This window comes from Equus asinus, chromosome 2, assembly GCF_041296235.1.
Source record: "Equus asinus isolate D_3611 breed Donkey chromosome 2, EquAss-T2T_v2, whole genome shotgun sequence".
Taxonomy (NCBI): Eukaryota; Metazoa; Chordata; class Mammalia; order Perissodactyla; family Equidae; genus Equus; species Equus asinus.
The window spans coordinates 169,238,764-169,255,433 of record NC_091791.1 but is presented as its reverse complement, the minus strand read 5'-3'; the positions used below and the strand labels follow the sequence as shown (position 1 = coordinate 169,255,433).

General features: G+C 55.6%; 4 protein-coding genes across 12 annotated transcripts; 1 reads left to right on the top strand and 3 right to left on the bottom strand.

Moving 5' to 3' along the window:
* Positions 1-103: 103 nt before the first annotated feature.
* On the bottom strand, positions 104-7,882 carry LTB4R2 (leukotriene B4 receptor 2). 5 transcript variants are annotated; one of them, XM_070504147.1, is made up of 5 exons: positions 7,452-7,882; positions 6,287-6,366; positions 4,353-5,931; positions 3,173-3,233; positions 1,225-1,362 (listed from the first exon to the last, which is right to left on the bottom strand). In XM_070504147.1, exons 1-3 carry the CDS (start codon positions 7,880-7,882, stop codon positions 4,835-4,837), a joined length of 1,608 nt encoding a protein of 535 aa, XP_070360248.1. In that variant the 3' UTR covers positions 1,225-1,362; positions 3,173-3,233; positions 4,353-4,834. The 5 variants fall into 5 exon arrangements, with proteins under 5 accessions (XP_070360250.1, XP_070360248.1, XP_070360249.1 ...); XM_014868580.3 differs by lacking the exon at positions 1,225-1,362 and adding an exon at positions 1,970-2,108; XM_070504149.1 differs by lacking the exons at positions 3,173-3,233; positions 7,452-7,882 and adding an exon at positions 1,961-2,108 and having other exon boundaries at positions 104-1,362; positions 6,287-6,388.
* On the bottom strand, positions 298-1,966 carry LTB4R (leukotriene B4 receptor). The gene has a single exon (XM_070504150.1). It carries the CDS (start codon positions 1,387-1,389, stop codon positions 298-300), a length of 1,092 nt encoding a protein of 363 aa, XP_070360251.1. The 5' UTR covers positions 1,390-1,966.
* Positions 5,543-11,129, top strand: CIDEB (cell death inducing DFFA like effector b). 4 transcript variants are annotated; one of them, XM_070504153.1, is made up of 5 exons: positions 5,543-5,849; positions 8,784-8,928; positions 9,802-9,951; positions 10,183-10,373; positions 10,535-11,129. In XM_070504153.1, the coding sequence occupies exons 2-5, from the start codon at positions 8,797-8,799 to the stop codon at positions 10,671-10,673; spliced, it is 612 nt and encodes a 203-aa protein (XP_070360254.1). In that variant the 5' UTR covers positions 5,543-5,849; positions 8,784-8,796; the 3' UTR covers positions 10,674-11,129. The 4 variants fall into 4 exon arrangements, with proteins under 4 accessions (XP_070360254.1, XP_070360255.1, XP_070360253.1 ...); XM_070504154.1 differs by having other exon boundaries at positions 5,719-5,849; positions 9,802-9,915; positions 10,535-11,087; XM_070504152.1 differs by lacking the exon at positions 5,543-5,849 and adding an exon at positions 8,026-8,489 and having other exon boundaries at positions 9,802-9,915; positions 10,535-11,128.
* On the bottom strand, positions 11,102-16,670 carry NOP9 (NOP9 nucleolar protein). 2 transcript variants are annotated; one of them, XM_014868577.3, is made up of 10 exons: positions 16,270-16,670; positions 15,602-16,057; positions 14,700-14,810; positions 14,320-14,461; positions 14,006-14,198; positions 13,227-13,367; positions 12,437-12,562; positions 12,043-12,279; positions 11,729-11,834; positions 11,102-11,381 (listed from the first exon to the last, which is right to left on the bottom strand). In XM_014868577.3, exons 1-10 carry the CDS (start codon positions 16,631-16,633, stop codon positions 11,224-11,226), a joined length of 2,034 nt encoding a protein of 677 aa, XP_014724063.2. In that variant the 5' UTR covers positions 16,634-16,670; the 3' UTR covers positions 11,102-11,223. The 2 variants fall into 2 exon arrangements, with proteins under 2 accessions (XP_014724063.2, XP_014724062.2); XM_014868576.3 differs by having other exon boundaries at positions 14,700-14,852; positions 16,270-16,635.

Sequence of the window (16,670 nt, the reverse complement as noted above, 5' to 3'; positions counted from 1 at the left end):
ACTAAAGGATGTGACTCTCAACTATTGAGAAGGTCCCCCATAAGGGCGCCCAGGAGCACCCCAATCCCCCATAATACACACGCCCCACATACAGAGTTGACCCAATTTCAGACTCAGTTTTAATTGTAAAGCTGCCTGGGGAGCCAGGCTCTCACTCCGCCCTTACTCGGCCCTCCCGCCCCCCCTTCTTCCGCTCCACCCCCAACATGAGTTCTCCTCCTGGGGTACAGAAATTGGGTCAGGCTGGCGAGGGGGCATTCCGCCATCACCATACCCCCAGGCCCACTTGGGTTCGCTTCATTCGAGAGGGTTGGTGGAGAGAGTGAGGCTCTCGGAGGGTGCAGGCTCGGGGGAGGTGGGGGCGCCCTTTACAGTCAGGTTCAGGGTGCCCCCACGGCGCGTGCTGGACATCTCGGAGCCGGTGCCCTCCAGCATCTTGGCAACGAAGCCCACGCCCGCTGAGCGCAGCAGGCCGCCGCCGGCGCACGCGTACAGCACGGGGTTCACGCTGCTGCTCAGGAAGGCCAGCGCGATGAGCACCTGGCGGGCCAGGAACAGCCGGTGCCCCACCAGCCCGGACCCAGAGGCCTTGCCAGCCAGCGCGCGGCCCGCATCGGCCAGGTTCACCACGTGGTAGGGCAGCCAGAAGGCAGCGAAGGTCAAGATGATGAGCACCACCAGGCGACCCGTGCGGCGGCTGCGGCGAAAGCGCCTGGCCTGCAGCCTGCGCCCGATGTCGGAGTAGCTGGCCACCACGACCAGGAAGGGCAGCAGGAAGCCAGTGATGGCCTCGAAGAGCAGGTGGAAGGCCCTGTGTCCCTCACTGGGGTACACTGGGAAGCAGATCAGGGTCCTGTTGTTGCGTCCCGAGGTTACTTTGCGGTATACGATGACGGGCGTGGCCAGCAGAAAGGACACCACCCAGAGGCCTGCCAGCAGCCGCCAGGCAATCCTCTTGGTGCGGATCTTCTGGGACACAAAGGGGAGGGCCACTGCCAGCGAGCGGTCCAGACTCATGGCCGTAATAAGCAGGACACTGGCATACATGCTGACTCCACAGACATAGTGGAACAGGCAGCAGGCAGCTGATCCAAAAATCCAGGTGCCTCGGGCCAGGAAGTGGAGGAAAAAGGGGGCAGTGAGCACTACAGCCAAGTCAGCCACAGCTAAGTTCAGCACCAGCAGGGCAGTGACAGAGCGCTTCCGCATCTTTACCAGGATGCTCCACACCACAAAGCCGTTGCCAGGAAGGCCCACAGCCAGCGCCACTGACAGTAGGATGATAGCCAGCAGAGGGATGACCATGCCACTTACTGAGGAGGGTGTTACAGGAGATGTAATGTTTGTGGCCATTGCAAAGACCTGGAGAGTGAGAGTGGACACACTCATGAGGGTGGGGGACCAAGGGTTTCTTGACACCTTGGACACACTTAGCCTGAATACTGGAGTCTGTCTCCAAGATCAGCAGTGTCAGACGGACTTGTGCAATATACTGCCCTCATCACTGCCAATTGACCTGTCTTAAGGGGATCCAGCTGAGTAGAAAGACTGACTTCCTGACTGGGCCACAGGGCCCCTTCCTGCCCACAGACCCAATAGCAAAATATATGGCAACGGCAACAGCAGCGGCAGTATTTCCACACCCTTTCAGCTTCCTTCCAAACTGGGGGCTTTCCTTACCAACGCTGCACCCCTCCAAAGGCTAGCTCCTCTGTACCCTGCCAGGCCCCTAGCCACCGCAGTCCCATTGACTTCCTCCAGTCACCTGCCTACTCTCCCCAGAGATGCCCAGGGTCCACCAGGAATAACAGGGATGGGGAGAAGTTCGTGGATAAGAGACAAGAACAAATCCTCCCAAGTCCTTTTATCACTGGTAAGGCTGTCTTTGGAAATTCCTCAGTACCTTCTCTCATGGCTGCACCCGCCCCACCATCACCTCTCCTACTCCCAGGATACTTACTTACAGGCTCTTCCGGGTACTGGTTGGAAGCTGGTGCCAATCCCAGGGTCAGGGCAGAGTGGTGTAGCCTATCCCCAGATCTGTCCCAGTGCCAGGGGCCTGGCCCTGGGCCTGGGTGCTGTCAGCTAAGTCAGCCAGAGAGGAAGTACTACGGAGCAGGGCAGGGGGAAGACACATCGTCCTCAGGGAGGGGCTGAAACTCCTACTCCCTCCCTTCACTACAAGAGGGAATAGTCTTTGTGTTCCAGAAGAGCCCAGCTGGGAGGAGGACTCCTCAGGGGTGGGGCCAGATGAGAAGAGCCCAGGAAGGGGCAGTGAGAGAGGAAAGAGGGGTGCGGGGAGTGAGTAGGCTGGGGTGTGACCTCAGATGCAGGTCTAGACTGGAGAAGCGAACAGAGTAATAAATTGTGTCATCCAAGAGGAGAGAGGGAAGCCGGAGATGGGAAATGGGCTCAGATTAAGAGGCCGGAATACAGGCTATCTTTATATTGTGTGAAGGGTGTAGATTTTTAAATTAATAGGAAGTGTAGGTTGGAGGTGTGGCTAGGTTCGGAGTTTGGGTTAGGCAACATCGTGACTTAAAGAGGACAGTACCCTGTCCTTGGCTTGTGTTCAAGCCATGAGCAGAGTCTGGAGAGAGGTCTCTCTTCCTGCACCCCCAATCCCTCCCCTCATTCAAAAGGACTGGTTCCATTCTAGGTCAATCACTTTTCCCTTCTCTCTGGTAGAAGCGAAAGTGCAAAGAGTCTCTTTAGTATCACTTAAAATGCCGATTTCTCCCCCTTCCCCCAACCGTTCGCCTTGTTCTTGCCCATGTGGCTGCGCTGCCACATGAGTTTGGATTTAAGGTCTGGGCGCTGGGCAAGGAGGTCAGCACCACCTCTTTCCTACCTTCCCACAGCCGACTGTCAGTCCCACCTTCGACACACAGAGAAAGTAGGGGCTGAGTTTAGGCAGCAGGCATGAGGGAGTGGGGACAGTGCCCTGCCAAGAGGAGAGACCAGGAATGTGGAAAGGGAAACAGCCCCTAAAAGGAGCACTCTTTCCCTTGCCCGGAAGGAGGGCAGTCTCCTCTTCTGGAGCTCTCCTACAGAAGCTAAGAAATGGAAAGTCTTTCCTTCAATCTGACCATGAGGCTTCCTGCTTCCTTTTCAAATCTGTCACTTCTCAGGAAAGATGCAGAGTGTACCGGTGGTCACTGAGGTCCCTTACCCTTTGCAGTGCCCCCACTTCCTCTGCTTTGAGAAGAGCCACCGCCGCGTTGACTCAGTAGCTGTCAGGCAGAAGATATGATGAAAAGCACTGGGCTGAAACCACAGCAAGAACTGAAGGTAGAGCTGAGGAAGGGCTTTCTGACCACACGGGCATATGTAACAGAGGAAGTTAGGAGCCTCTGACCCGGTGCCCGAGGACAGGAAGAAGCCCCCGCAGTCGCTGTTTGGGGATAGAAGCTTCTGACTCAGAGGCCTGTTCTGATGGAAACTGGGTTGTCTTTGCCTCCTCTCCCAAGCTGCCTCCCACCTCCATCTCTTTCAATGGTCTTTCTTCTTCCACCCCAGACTAGATACTCTAGGCATACTCCCTGCACCCCCCCCCCACGTCTAGAGCTCCACCCCTGGAGCTTTGGTGACCCTGCTGTGACCCTGAGGATTGGATTTCCTTGGCTCTCTCTTGGCCTCTGCCTGGGTGGTGTGAAGAAGCATGAAAGCAGAAGTTGGGGTGATGGTCAGGGTGACCCCTGAGGGAACCAACCATCTCCGTGTGCCAGGGACTGAGGGGACCGGGACAAGAGCCTTCCAGTGCCAACACTGGGAAAGTCCTGGGCAAATCGGGAGGCACTGGTCACCCTGACTACAGGTGTGTGCATGTGGACGTCCCATAAAAAGAATCTCATCTTACATCCCCAAACTGAAAAGCATCAAGGTCCAGAACAGGTTTGAGAGCTAGAGATGGGAAGCTTCCAAAAGACGGGGGGCTGAGAAGTGTTGGGGAGTGGGGGTGAGGAACAGCTGGAAGGCTTGAGAGGAGTCAAGACTTGGCAGAGAGAAAACGGAGAGAAAGGACAGGTGGCCCCTCCCTGAAAAATTCTTTTTGTTGTCCAAATATCTACACCATTCCCCATAGCCCCTTGTCCCCAACCCCCAAACATCCCCTGGGTGAGCCTGTGCCTGCTCCTGGGAAATTTTTGAGTCAAGTGACCTTTGGGGGGAGAGTTGGATTCAGAGAGAAAGATAAGTCTCAGACTCCCAGGGCCCCTCCCCCACTGTACCAACCGCAAGACAGGAAAACATTCCTTTCAAACCCCACACATTGACTTTCCCCTTCCAGAGCCAAACCCTTACAGACTCCAGAGAATGGACCTCAGCCCCACTCCTCATCCAAGCGTCCTTACCTTTCCTTCCTCTTTCTCTCTTTATTTTCAGAGTGGTTCTATGAGTTGGCCTCCGGGAACCAGGCCACCTGGGCTAGGATGCCACTGAAGGCTGGTGCTGCCCAGCCTTGGCTTGACCCAGCAGGGAACCAGGCAGCTTCAACACAGCTCAGTCATGATGCACCACCAGGGGGCGCAAGCTTAAGCCATCATCTAATGGCTGCCCAGCGTATTTCACCATAGCTGTTGGCGACAAATAAGCAGCTCTGGCACATAAGCATATGCCAGCCTGCGAGTACACAATATTCACTCACATGGACCATCACCACGACAACCCCTCAGTTTGGAAGAACCTAGGCCTGCCCCAGGTGTATAATAATTCTGCCCACATAGTTCCAAACTACATCGGAGAAGGATCCGCAAATGCTCCAGAGCGGTTCCCTGAGTTCTGGGGGGCGACGGAAGGAGACAGGAAAGAGCAGGCCCGGGTGCAGGGTTTGGTGTCAAGGGTTCCATCCCTGACTGTCCTTCTCCGCCCCGCCCCCGGGGTCTCCATTCCCCCTGCTCTGCCCCACTACTTTGAGTCGAGAAGTAGCTCGGAGCTCCAGGGTCCCCTCTCTAGAGCGGCCGCCCCCTCGGGCCTCTCCGGAACCCTCAAAGAGCCGAGTGAGGAAGCGAGGACCTGCCAGGGGCAGCAGATCGCCGGCGGTGAAGAGGTAGAGCACCGGGTTGACGCTGGAGCTGAAGAAGGCCAAAGCCGTCGTTCCAGCTCTCGCCGCTTGGCCCGCCCCGCCGAGCCTCGCCAGGGCCCCTTCGGGCGGCGCCAGCGCGGCCACGGCCTGCAGAATATTGACCGCGTGGTAGGGCGCCCAGAGCAAGCCGAAGGCGAGCACGATGGCGCTCACCAGCCGGCCCACCCGCGTGCCGTGCCGCCCGGTGCGCCAGCGGGTGCCCCGCAGCCGCGCCAGCGTCACGCTGTAGCAGCTGAGCACCAGCCCGAAGGGAAGCACGAAGGCCGTCAGAGTCTCGAGGCTCAGGTGCGCGGCGGCGTGGGCCGGCGACGGGTGGCACAGCTGGCACAGGTGGTCCCCCCAGAGGTGGCGGTAGACGGCGGCAGGCACGGCGAGCAGCAGCGCGGCAAGCCAGACGGCGAGCAGCAGGCGGCGGGCCAGGGCCGGACTGCGCAGCCGCGGTGCCAGGAAGGGGCGCGTGACGGCCAGGCAGCGCTGCAGGCTGAGCAGGCTGGTGAGCAGGACGCTGGCGTACATGCTGAACGCGCACACGTAGTACACGGCCTTGCAGCCCGCCTGGCCCAGAGGCCAGGCCTGCCGCGTCAGGAAGGCCACGAAGAGCGGCGTGAGCAGCAGCACCGAGCCGTCGGCCAGCGCCAGGTGCAGCACGAGCGTGGCCGCCAGCGGTCGCCCCCGTGCGGGCCGCCAGCCCGCCAAGCTCCACACCACAAAGCCGTTGCCGGGCAGCCCCAGCAGTGCCGCCAGCAGAAGGAAGGCCGAGCCTGTGGTCCGTGAGGCCTTCCAGCTCAGCAGCGTCTCATTCCCCGGGGGACGGTAGCAGACCGACATCCTCCTGCGCCTACAGGGGGCTGGAAAAGCCATAGAGCGCGTTCAGTGGTGGCGCAAAAGCCCATGTTGGCGGGGGGGCGGGGGGGCGGGGCGGGCGGGGGTGGGGGATGCCGGTGAGAGGGACTGCACCTGCCCCTACTTCCCAGCAGCCCGCCTCTCCTCTCTCAGGACCCCAGCCCCAACTCAAGCCTACTTCTTGGAACCCAAATCCTTGCTTTCAGTCAGCTGACCTCCCCAGTCCTAACTCCCAGGCTGTCACTACCTCCACCTCCACCCCTCTAGCCTGGCCCCTCCTTCTTTGTTCAGCTTCATTCCTTATACCTCAGGGCAAAAGCACATGGTGGGGAGTAACGGCGCGTTGGCAGATCTGCTTACCCAGCTGGGAGCTGGCAGGGTTGGGGGCAGCGAAGGGCCTGGGGAAGCTGAAAGGCAAGGTGTCGCTGCCTGTCCTGTGCCTGTCAGGTTTGCAGAGGGTGAGGTGAGAAGAGGGAGGGACAAGGTGGGGCTCCTCTCAGCCTTTGCTGGGGCCCCTCCCTCACCCGACTCCTTCCCATCACTAACCATCCAGGCATGCGAGAACCTGCCTCTCCGGAACTGGAAAAGCTTAAGGGGTGCAGACATGCTTCCCTGGCTGTGTGGGTGAGGAGGGACACTGCAGAATCCTGACCCTGGGTCCTGCTTCTGCATTCATCCCTCCCTCAGCTCCGGTCGCAGTGCTTCTGGCCTTGAAGCCTGTATGCTTCCTGGCCTCCCTGGCTGCCCTCACAGAGAAGGTGACCCAAACCACTCACTCCGCCAGCTGCTCTAGCCTCACCTTTCTGCACTCCTGACCCTGCTGAGCCCCCTTTTCCTCAGCTTCCCACATACCCCTCTCCTGTCTTGCCTTGGGCCCTGACCCAGTCATTCCTCCCCCAGGGCTCTCACTGGGCTGTCAATGACAGCTTTCAGTGGCAAGCACAATGCTAAGTTCTAGGGGAAAGGGGAGATGCATGGAGGTGTCAGGGCCTTATAAGCTGGTTGAGGACTCATAACACATCTGTGAAGAGACCACACAACAGGGCTACATCAGGATTCGGAACAAGAGGAAAGGAAAGAGTGCAGTGGTGGAGACATACTCTGGGTGGAGAAGTCAGGCAAAGCCTGGAAATGAGGAAATTTGAGGGGGACTTGGCAGATTGATAAAGTTGAAGGAAGGGGAAAGAAAGGCCCCTGCCCAGTCAACAGCCAGAACTGAGGGTTCCTCAGGAGCCAGGACACCAGTATTGTCTCCGTTTGGGTTCCCTCCAAAGCAGAGCCTGAGTAGAGGGCGTCCGTACAGGTGATCCTGTATGTGAGAGGTCAGCTCAGGAAGCAGGAGTGAGGAGCAGAGGAAGAGAGGGAAGAGGAGAGCCAATGAGGGCGTGCTCTTGAGTCCCTTTAGTAGGCATCAGGCCTGAGAAGGACACAGAATGCCTTCCAGAGAGACAGAGCCTGGGGCATTTATGCCAGCTCGCCCACTGTTTGCGGGCTGTCCTAGAGGTATTAATACCCCTAGACACACCTGCAGCCTGTACTTGTCGGGAGGGCTGAGTAAGCTGCCACAGCTTCAGGCGAACTCCTAGGAGGAAAGCAGAGAGACATGTGCTCACGTGAGGGGTCCACTGTCAGCAAGAGTCTTGAGCTTCCACACAACCATCCATCACAACTGCAGCTGAAATCAGAGATGGAACGGGGCACCAAAGCTAAAGTCCTGATGCCATCAAAGGACACCTCCCGCCCCTTCACATCTGCCTCATGCCCATTAAGTGGCCAAAGGAGAAAGCCGAGAAAGTGACTAGTCCAGTGTGGCTGAAGCAGGTAGTTCTGGAGAATGCAGCCAGAGAGATGTTGAGCTAGCCCCTGCCCTAGACCATGGAGAAAAGAGCAGGAGAGTAGAAAGGCAGAGTCCCAGACAGGCTCCTGTTGATCCTGGATCCATGGATCAGGACCCATCCTCTCCCCACCCCCAACCCAGGCACACTGCCTCACCTCCCATTTTCTCCAAGCCCTGACCAAGATCCCATCCTCAGCCCCGCCTCCCTCGTCTTAAAGCTGCAGTTTATGGCTTTCATTAGGTGGCAGCATGTACGGTGCAAATCACACATAATGCGGCTTCTCACAGTTTGGGAGCCAGAAACTCTTCCTAGAAATTCCCTCCATAGAAAGAAAAACACCAGACACCACATTCCATTCTCTCACATAGTTCCCATTTACCCTCACATCGGGTGCCGCCACCAGAGACACACACACACACACACACACAAATTTCCAGGCTTTTGCTGGGCAACTCTGGGCCTTAATCCTTCCTCTAAGACCCCATCTAGGCCCCTCCCCTGCTCCCTCCCCTTGGACTTTGCCCTTCTTACTGGCCAGGCCTGGGGGGCCAGAGTCCGGGCTTGACTCATCCCCCACCTCCCTGTGGCTGAGGTCCCAGCTCTGTAACAGAAAACACCACCACTTCAGCCCCAGCACAGCAGAGAACCACCCAGCCCAGGACTCTCCTGCGCCTTCCCGCCACCATGGAGTACCTCTCCGCCCTCAACCCCAGCGGCCTGCTCAGGTGACTTCTAACCCTCCTCTCCACTCTCCAACTCTGGGGATACAGGCAAGGCAATGGAACTCCATTCAGACCCTAGGAGCCTGGCGAGCTGCACCCCTCCCCTCCTCGCCCCGGCTTTGCACTGGGGGCTTGTCCAGCCCTGAGCCACCGCTCCCCCACCCCTTTCCATGGTCTCTCCCTCTCCCTAGGCTACAAACCCAGATCCCTCCCTCCCTCCCTAACTCTCCAGCCCATCATCCCCATTGCACCCACCAAACCCCTCACTACTTCATGACCTTTCTTCCCAACTACCAGGTCAGTATCCAATATGAGCTCTGAGTTTGGCCGTAGGGTCTGGACCTCAGCTCCACCACCCCAGCGACCTTTCCGTGTCTGTGATCACAAGCGGACCACCCGGAAAGGTCTGACAGCTGCCACCCGACAGGAACTGCTAGACAAGGTAAGGGAGCCAAGTCCCTGGGTTCTGTTACAGGGACAGCCAAGGGGCTCAAGAAGAGTGAGAATTTGGAATGACAGCAGAAAGGGCTGAAGGGGGGGGACTGAGGGGGGCAATGACCTCTGCTGCACTTGGGTCAATTCATTTTTCCCCAAGGAGTGGGCTTTTCCTTGAGGGTAGGGGAAGGAGTAGATAGGGAGGGATGGAGTTCAGAAATCAGTATAAAATGGCGAGTCATAAGATAAAACAAGTTTAAATCCTAACTCTGCCACCTCCTAACATCAAACTTTGGGAAGTTATTGAACCCATCAAAACTCAGTTTCTTTATCTATAAAAAGGGAATGACATAGCTACTCCTTAGGGCTACTGAAAGGAGTAGAGGATAATGTGTGTACAGTGCTACATAGAAGACTCAAGGATAAGTCAGTGTGAGTGAAAACAGCTCTGGATACCTCTGTAAGCATGGGGGAAAGTGAGGAGGGACATTGGAGATCAGACCCCATGTGACAGGCCCCACCAGCATAATGCCTTCCACCCCTAGCCTATACCCATTCCTGAACGATAGACTTCCAGAGAACCTGGCCAGCTTATCAGTTTCAAACCAGCAGGAGTGGCTTAGAGGGAAGCACAGGGAGATGACAATGACATGGTAGGAGCAAAGCAGGAGCAAATAGGAAAAAACCATCTGCCCTCAGTGAGGGTTCCCCAACGACTAAGAACACTAGAGCCATTTGAAAGGATGGCAAAGCCCCGGGGCGAAGAGCTGGGATATCAACCGGTGTCTGGGCCCAGCAGAGGGATGCGGGCTGCTGGAAGGGAAGTAGCACGGGATAAGCTCTGCCCCTTCCCTCCTACTTCCCGCCACCGGTCGCCTAGGCATTGGAGACCCTGCTGCTGAGCGGAGTGCTGACACTGGTGCTAGAGGAGGACGGGACAGCCGTGGAGAGCGAGGACTTCTTCCAGCTGTTGGAGGATGACACGTGCCTGATGGTACTGGAGTCCGGGCAGAGCTGGAGCCCCATCAGGGTGAGGCCCACACGGGGACTGCTATAGGTCACCAGTCCTTCTCTCTCGCAAGCCTGTTCTCTTGCCTGACCCTGATCTTGGGGGCAGAGGCAATGGGAGAGATGAGTTGTCAAGGACACCTTATAGTGGACAAACAATCCAGGCAAGGGCAGGTCTGTCCTGGTGCTGATGGGGATTAGTGGTGGGTGTCAGTATGTGAGGGTCCATTGCACTGATGGGGGTGCCCTACAGAGCGGGGTGCTGTCTTATGGTCTGGGCCGGGAGAAGCCCAAGCACAGCAAGGACATCGCCCGCATCACCTTCGACGTATACAAGCAAAACCCTCGAGACCTTTTTGGCAGCCTGAACATCAAAGCCACATTCTACGGGCTCTACTCCATGAGTTGTGACATACAAGGACTCGGCCCAAAGAAAGTACTCAGGTCAGAGACCAAGTCATACTTCCCCATCCCTAGAGTTGCAGTCCCCATAATTCCCTCTCCTGCTCTCTCCTACCCCTTGTGGAAACCCCCAGCTCCACGGCCTCCTCCCGGCTTCCCCTACCTTCCCCTACCCGTCTGACTTCCTGCTGTCTGCCCTTCAGGGAGCTCCTCCGATGGATCTCCGCTCTGCTGCAAGGCCTGGGCCATATACTGCTGGGAATTTCCTCCACCCTTCGACATGTGGTAGAAGGGGCTGAGCAGTGGCAGCTGCAGCGTCAGGGTCGCCTCCATCGCTACTGAGAAGGGGCTCTGAGCTTCTGCCACTACTCATTCCAAGAGACAGACTGTAAGGACTCTGACAACATCAAGTTTGGGGACCCGCAGACTTGTACAGACAGTGCAGACCAGATAACTTACCTGATTCCCCCACTGTCCTCTGACCCCATTGTAACAGACCCCATAAGCATAATGCCTTACACCCCTAGCCTATGCCTATTCCTGAAGAATGCTGTCCCTGCCTAGCCATCTCTCCAGCCTCCCACATAGCCTGAAAGGCCACAAGCCTGGCCCCAGGCATCTTGATCCCACCCTGACTGCTGCTGCATCTAGATGTCCTTACAACTCTTCCTTTCCCTAAGCTCCCCAGTGCACTGAGGACAGCCCTCTCTGACTTTACCTTGACATCTCTATTTCTTTGAAACCTTCCCCCCAAAAATAACAAACACATGTCCAATAAAAATATAAAAATGTTTATCAATAAGTCTTTGACTCCAATTTAAACTAGGAAGAGGACAGGATAGATACTCCCTTTCCCCTCCCCCATCAACACCCAGTCCCAGATCCAAAGGCCTCAGTCTTCAAGTATTGAGTTCAAAGCCCGTCTCCGCTTGGCCACTGCCCCCTGCTGCTGTTCCCAAGCCTTTTGCCGCTTCAGGAAGGTAGTCAGGGCCACATTTCGAGCCACATGGTGGCCAAAAGGGTCTCTTAAGAGCTCCTCGTTCCGCTCCCCTGCAAAGGGAACCATTCATGTTCAGTATCACCATGCAGTCACCCACCCACGCTTGAAGAGACTCTACTTGGGGTGAAGGTCCCTCCATTTTTCCTGGACCCTGTGCCTGCCTGGGTATAGACTTAACACCTCAATCTGCAAAGAAGAGACGCTGGGAGAAGGGGTGGGCGCACAGGGCTGCACGATCAGCAGAGGAGAAGCAGAGAGCTGACTGCTAAGAACCCAAGCCGAGACCACCCTTTGGAACTGAAGTCTCTGCTGAATTTAAGTCCACTACCCAGCCACCCAGCTACTGGAGTGAGGGAAAGAAAGTCTGGAAAGATCAGAGAGAGGTGCCAGTACTCACCCAGCTCTGCAGCAATTTCCTTCCGGGCCCCCAAGGCTGCTCCACTCCAGATGGCATCCAGCACACGGCTGCCATGGCGACTACAGGCCAGAGCTACATATTGTCCCTGCATTGAGACAAGCAAGACAGGTCCCTCTATGGCAGTCCACAAAAGTGTGTTGGCGGGGGAGGTAAAGTTTTTGGAAGTTTAGAGGTTGAGTCGTAACAATCTAGGAACTACATATTCTCTGTGACTCTGAAGGACAGTCCTGGGAAGCTCACATTCTCTCAGTGGATGACGGCAGAAGAATCAAAGCAGAAACCAGAAGTCTAACCTTTAGGGTCTTCAGCACACGGCGGCGCTGCTTGCGCGTCACGGAGGGGCTGCTCAGGACGGTATCGAGCACATGGGAACCAGCAGGGCTTTGGGCCAGACTCAGAAGCTGCGGTCCTGTCAATGCACCCAGACTTCGAAGTATAAGATCAGGAGTGGAGAAGTGCAGCAGATGCTGGAGCAGTAGAGACCCAAGAACCGTCACTTCCCCCAGGGCCCTGGCTGTGGCCATTTCCACCTGGGAGGACAGAGACAGGGAATTTAGGAGGTAACCACCAGACTGCTGCCTTCACTGGGATGGAGCCAAAGATCTCACCACCCTCACCTCAGTGGTGAGGGGCTTCCTGAGCCCTGGTCCCCAATTAGTCACTGGCTTGGCCTCTCCCCTACCTCACCTGGTGCTCTGCAGGCACTGCCCCCTCGTCCTCCATCAGTCCATAGTACACCTCATAAGCCATCAAAGTGGCAAAGAGAGGCACACAGGACACTTGCCGGGAAGAGGGCTCTGCACAGTGGAATGCCTAGAAGGGAAGACAAAACATGATGACTCTGAGAACCTCCTCATCCCTAACCCGACCTTCTGACAGGGGAAAGCATTCAGGAGAGGTGAGAACACCTAACTCCACAAGAATGTAAGCTGCGTGAGGACAGGACTTCGCCTGCCTTCTGTATCCCCAGCCTCTATACAAACAACAGGGGTTGAATAAACATTTATGTCTTAAATAAACTTCTCTCTTCATTCTGGGAGGTAGTTTTCCTTGCAGGACTGTGAGATGCTTTGGCCTCGTTCTGCCCTGTATCTGAACCCCCTGAGCACGAGACCTCTTGGGTCCCAGAGATACAACCACTGAAGATTAGATAAGTCTAGGGGCTGGCCCCGTGGCTGAGTGGTTAAGTTCCCACACTTCACTTCAGCGGCCCGGGGTTCTCCAGTTCGGATCCACGGCACAGACCTATGGACCGCTCATCAAGCCAGACTGTGGCAGCATCCCACAGAGAGACTAGAATGACCTACAACTATGTACTGGGGCTTTGGGGAGAAGAAAAAAAAAAAAGAGGAAGATTGGCAACAGATGTTAGCTCAAGACCAATCTTCCAAAAAAAGAGAAAGAAAAGATTAGCTAAGTCTTAACAGGTGGAATTTGAACTGAGGGCATAAATGGGTTGTGGGTAACACTCACTCACCTCCAACAACAGCTGCAGGACTTGGGCTTGGTGGGTCCCAACTCTGCGGCAGGCCCCCACCAGGGCAACGACGACCCCTGGGTGACCTTGGGCTAACACAGCTTCCAGGGCAGGGCTCAGCTCCCTGAACATGGGCGATAGCTAGCGGAGACATGGGGTAAAGAATCTTTGGCATTCTGGTAATGGTGGGCTAAGTTATTCAAAGAAAGCTTCCTGCCAAAAACAACTAAAAATGCTAGATAAAACATAAAAGCATTGCCATTATCAGAACTTTGGTTTGGCCAGATAAGGAAGGTCCAAGACAAGAGAGCAGGATTGGAGGTGCTGCCTCACATGTAGAGGAGACTTTAAATGGCCACACTCTCAGGGTAAGGGAAAATGAAATCTGCCCTTCCACCCTAACTCCCAACCCAGGAGATCCGGGGAAGCATGCCTTGGTGCTAAGCAGCAAAGGAAAAGAGAGGCCATGGCAACAGCTCCAGCCCTCATGCGGATTTGTAGCCAAGATGAGTGGGCCACAGAACCTCAAGCTGTGAACTTGGGTTAAGCCAGTCTCCTGCTGGTAGTGGCGCCTGAGAGAAGCCAAAGCAAATCCTCTCTGGGAAGAAGGCATCTTCACCCTAAGCTCTGGGAAACCCCCAGGGAACAACTTTTCAAGAGAAAAGGCCAGCACACTGTCAGAGATACAGAGGCAGGCACACAATAAAATAAGGCCAACTGAATGAGAATAACACAAACAACAGAGTGCAGAAACAGACCCAGTCAAGTTCCCCACTCACCAGCTCAGGGGTAGTGACCGCATCCAGGAAACGCTGCAAAGGGAAGTTGGCAATAGGATGTGCAGCCAGGGTCTGCAGCTGCCCTTGGAAGTGATCCTCAAAGAGGCTCTGGAGCCTCGGGGGATCCGACACCAGCAGCACCTGCTCTAGCAGTCTGGAGCTCGTCTGATCCCGCAGAAACAGCAGGAGGGGACTAGGGACAAGCAGAAGGTGAATGAGTACTCTTAACTCCACTCCATCCAAAATACCCACATCACCTCATTCATTTCACACAGGTCCATCAACCTGGGTCAATCCTGAGGCCCTGACCATACCTGCCATCTGCTGAAGAATTGCGGCTACTCAGGTAGCCAATCACAGCATTGCAGAGGTGGGCACAAAGCTGGGGCAGTTTGCGGTGTAAGACCTGTAAGCCCACTTGAAGGCAGAAGCTGGAGATCTTGTCAGTGATAAACACTGTGGAGAGAAGGCAGAAATAATAAAAGCAGCTTTCCCCAAATCCAGATGACCTGGACAACCTCAAACCTCAAGTAACACGGTACAAGGGACTATGGACACAAAGAGTCTATACAGAATCTTTGCAACATCAAACCAGATCAGATTTGAAGAGGAATAACACTGATCTAAATATGGGCCTTGTTTGATAATAACTCCCAGAAAAGTAGATCCTAGAGCCTCCCATCTCCCTCCTTACCAGCAATGTCCTTCAGAAAGCAGGAGCTCAGGTCCCGAAGGCAATTCAGGAAGGTTTCAGGGACCTCGAAATCAGTTGGCTTACAGTCCCGAGTTGGGGCCCTTTGTGCTTCTGAAGGAAGATCAAGAACGTGTGCAGGAGTGAGATCACAAACTGCCATCCAGGAGGGAGAATTCCACAGATGAACAGGGATTCAGCTTGGAGATGCAGAACGCATATGGTACAACTCAATGTCTCTTCTCGTCTGGATCAGTGAACTCAGATTACATTTGTTTTAATTTTTCTAAAAAACTTCAACCAGCTTCCCCATGGTTCACAGGAGACAGTCCAAACTCCTCAGCCAGGAATTTGAGGTGTTCCAAAATCAAGCCTTACCTAAACTCTCTACCCTTATTTCCCAGAGTTTTTCCAAATGTGGGCTGCTGCCTGAGTGTATCACGAAATCAATTTAGTGGGTCTCAAGAGGCATTTTTTTAATGGAATACACAGAACAGAATAAATAAGGAAAGAAAACATCAAAGTGGGTTGCATGTAGTAAGAGCAATGTTTCCTGAACTTTTGCTTGAATCTAATATGTGTATATATACACATATGTATGTTGAGTCTTGTTTAAAAAAAATAGATTTCTTACTGTGAGTGGTGGTTTAAAAAAAGTTTGAAATCCAATGCTCAAATGAATCACCTCTTCCCCTTGCCCCATTCTTCTAACGGCTGTCCCCTAAACACATCTAGGCGTCCTCACCTCTGGGCCTCTGCACACACTAACCTTTGGCCTGCTAAGCCCTGTCCTAATTTCTCTGCTAATTCTTCAAGGTCATGAAGAAATACTCTTCTGCTCCCTCTCTCCTTCTGAACTTCCTAAATTCTCCTTTAGGTCCACTTCCCTCTCTTGTAATACTTACCAGGTGACTGGGAGCCACGGTGCCTGGCTCTCTCAGACTCCAGGAGAGTCCCTCCTAACACCTGCAGCAGAGTTCTGACCACGAAGGTGCCATGTGTGTCTCCACAGTAGAAAAGAAAATCATCACACACCTCAGCAGCGAGTCCCAGGACTAGCTCCTCCAGGGTCTCTAAGGAACCATCCTTCCTATCTCCATCCTCCTCTTCCTCCTCCTCCTCCTCTGCAGGGGTCCCCAGCAACCGAGGCAGCTGCAGCAAAGCGCTTTGCAGTACATGGACCCCGCATCGATGACAGGCCACAAAGCGCAAGTTGGAGCGCAGAGCAGCCCATACTCGACACAGCGGTTTCAGGGGACTGAACCCCAACAGTTCCTGCAGCATCTCACTGCCAGTCCTGTTCGTGGCCAAGGCTAGGGCCTGAGCCTCAACCTCCTTCAAAACATTGTGCACCATCAGCTCTGGAAAGACAAGGAAAGAAATATTTTAAAGAGACTGAGAGGAGGATAGGGTTATGTTCTTGGTTAGGCCAAGCTGGGGGGCGGGGAGGGCTAGAAAGAGGATATGGGAGATGAAACTAAGTCTCCGTGCCCTGGAGACCCACGAAAATTTCCTCGCCTGTCCGGATTTTATGCCCAAGTTCCTCTCGGTCCCACGCGAAGTTGCTCCCTACCTCGTTCTTCTCCGGTCTCGGGGGCGTCTTTCAGCGCAGACAGCGCCCGGCGGAAGTACCCCAGAGCCTCGGGGCTCAGGTGGGGCAGCGCGTCCCGAGCCGGCTCCGAGCGCCCGTCCGGAGGCGGGCAGGGCGGTCGCCGGCGGCCTGGTGGGGGGCGCCCCGACCCCTTGGCCCCGCGGCCTCGTTTGCCGCCAGCTGGGAACCGACGCCCCGCCTTGTGCGGGGAGCGCGGCCCCAGCCCCATGAGCGCTCCGGGACCGGCTCCCTTGGACGCCGGAGAAGCCTCCTGCCACCAAGCGTGGGCCAGGCCCCGACAGAGCTTAGAAAAGCCAGCGCGCTCGCTGCGCAGAGTACGCGTCATAGTCCAGCGACCGCTCGAGCCGGCCGGAGGGGGTGTG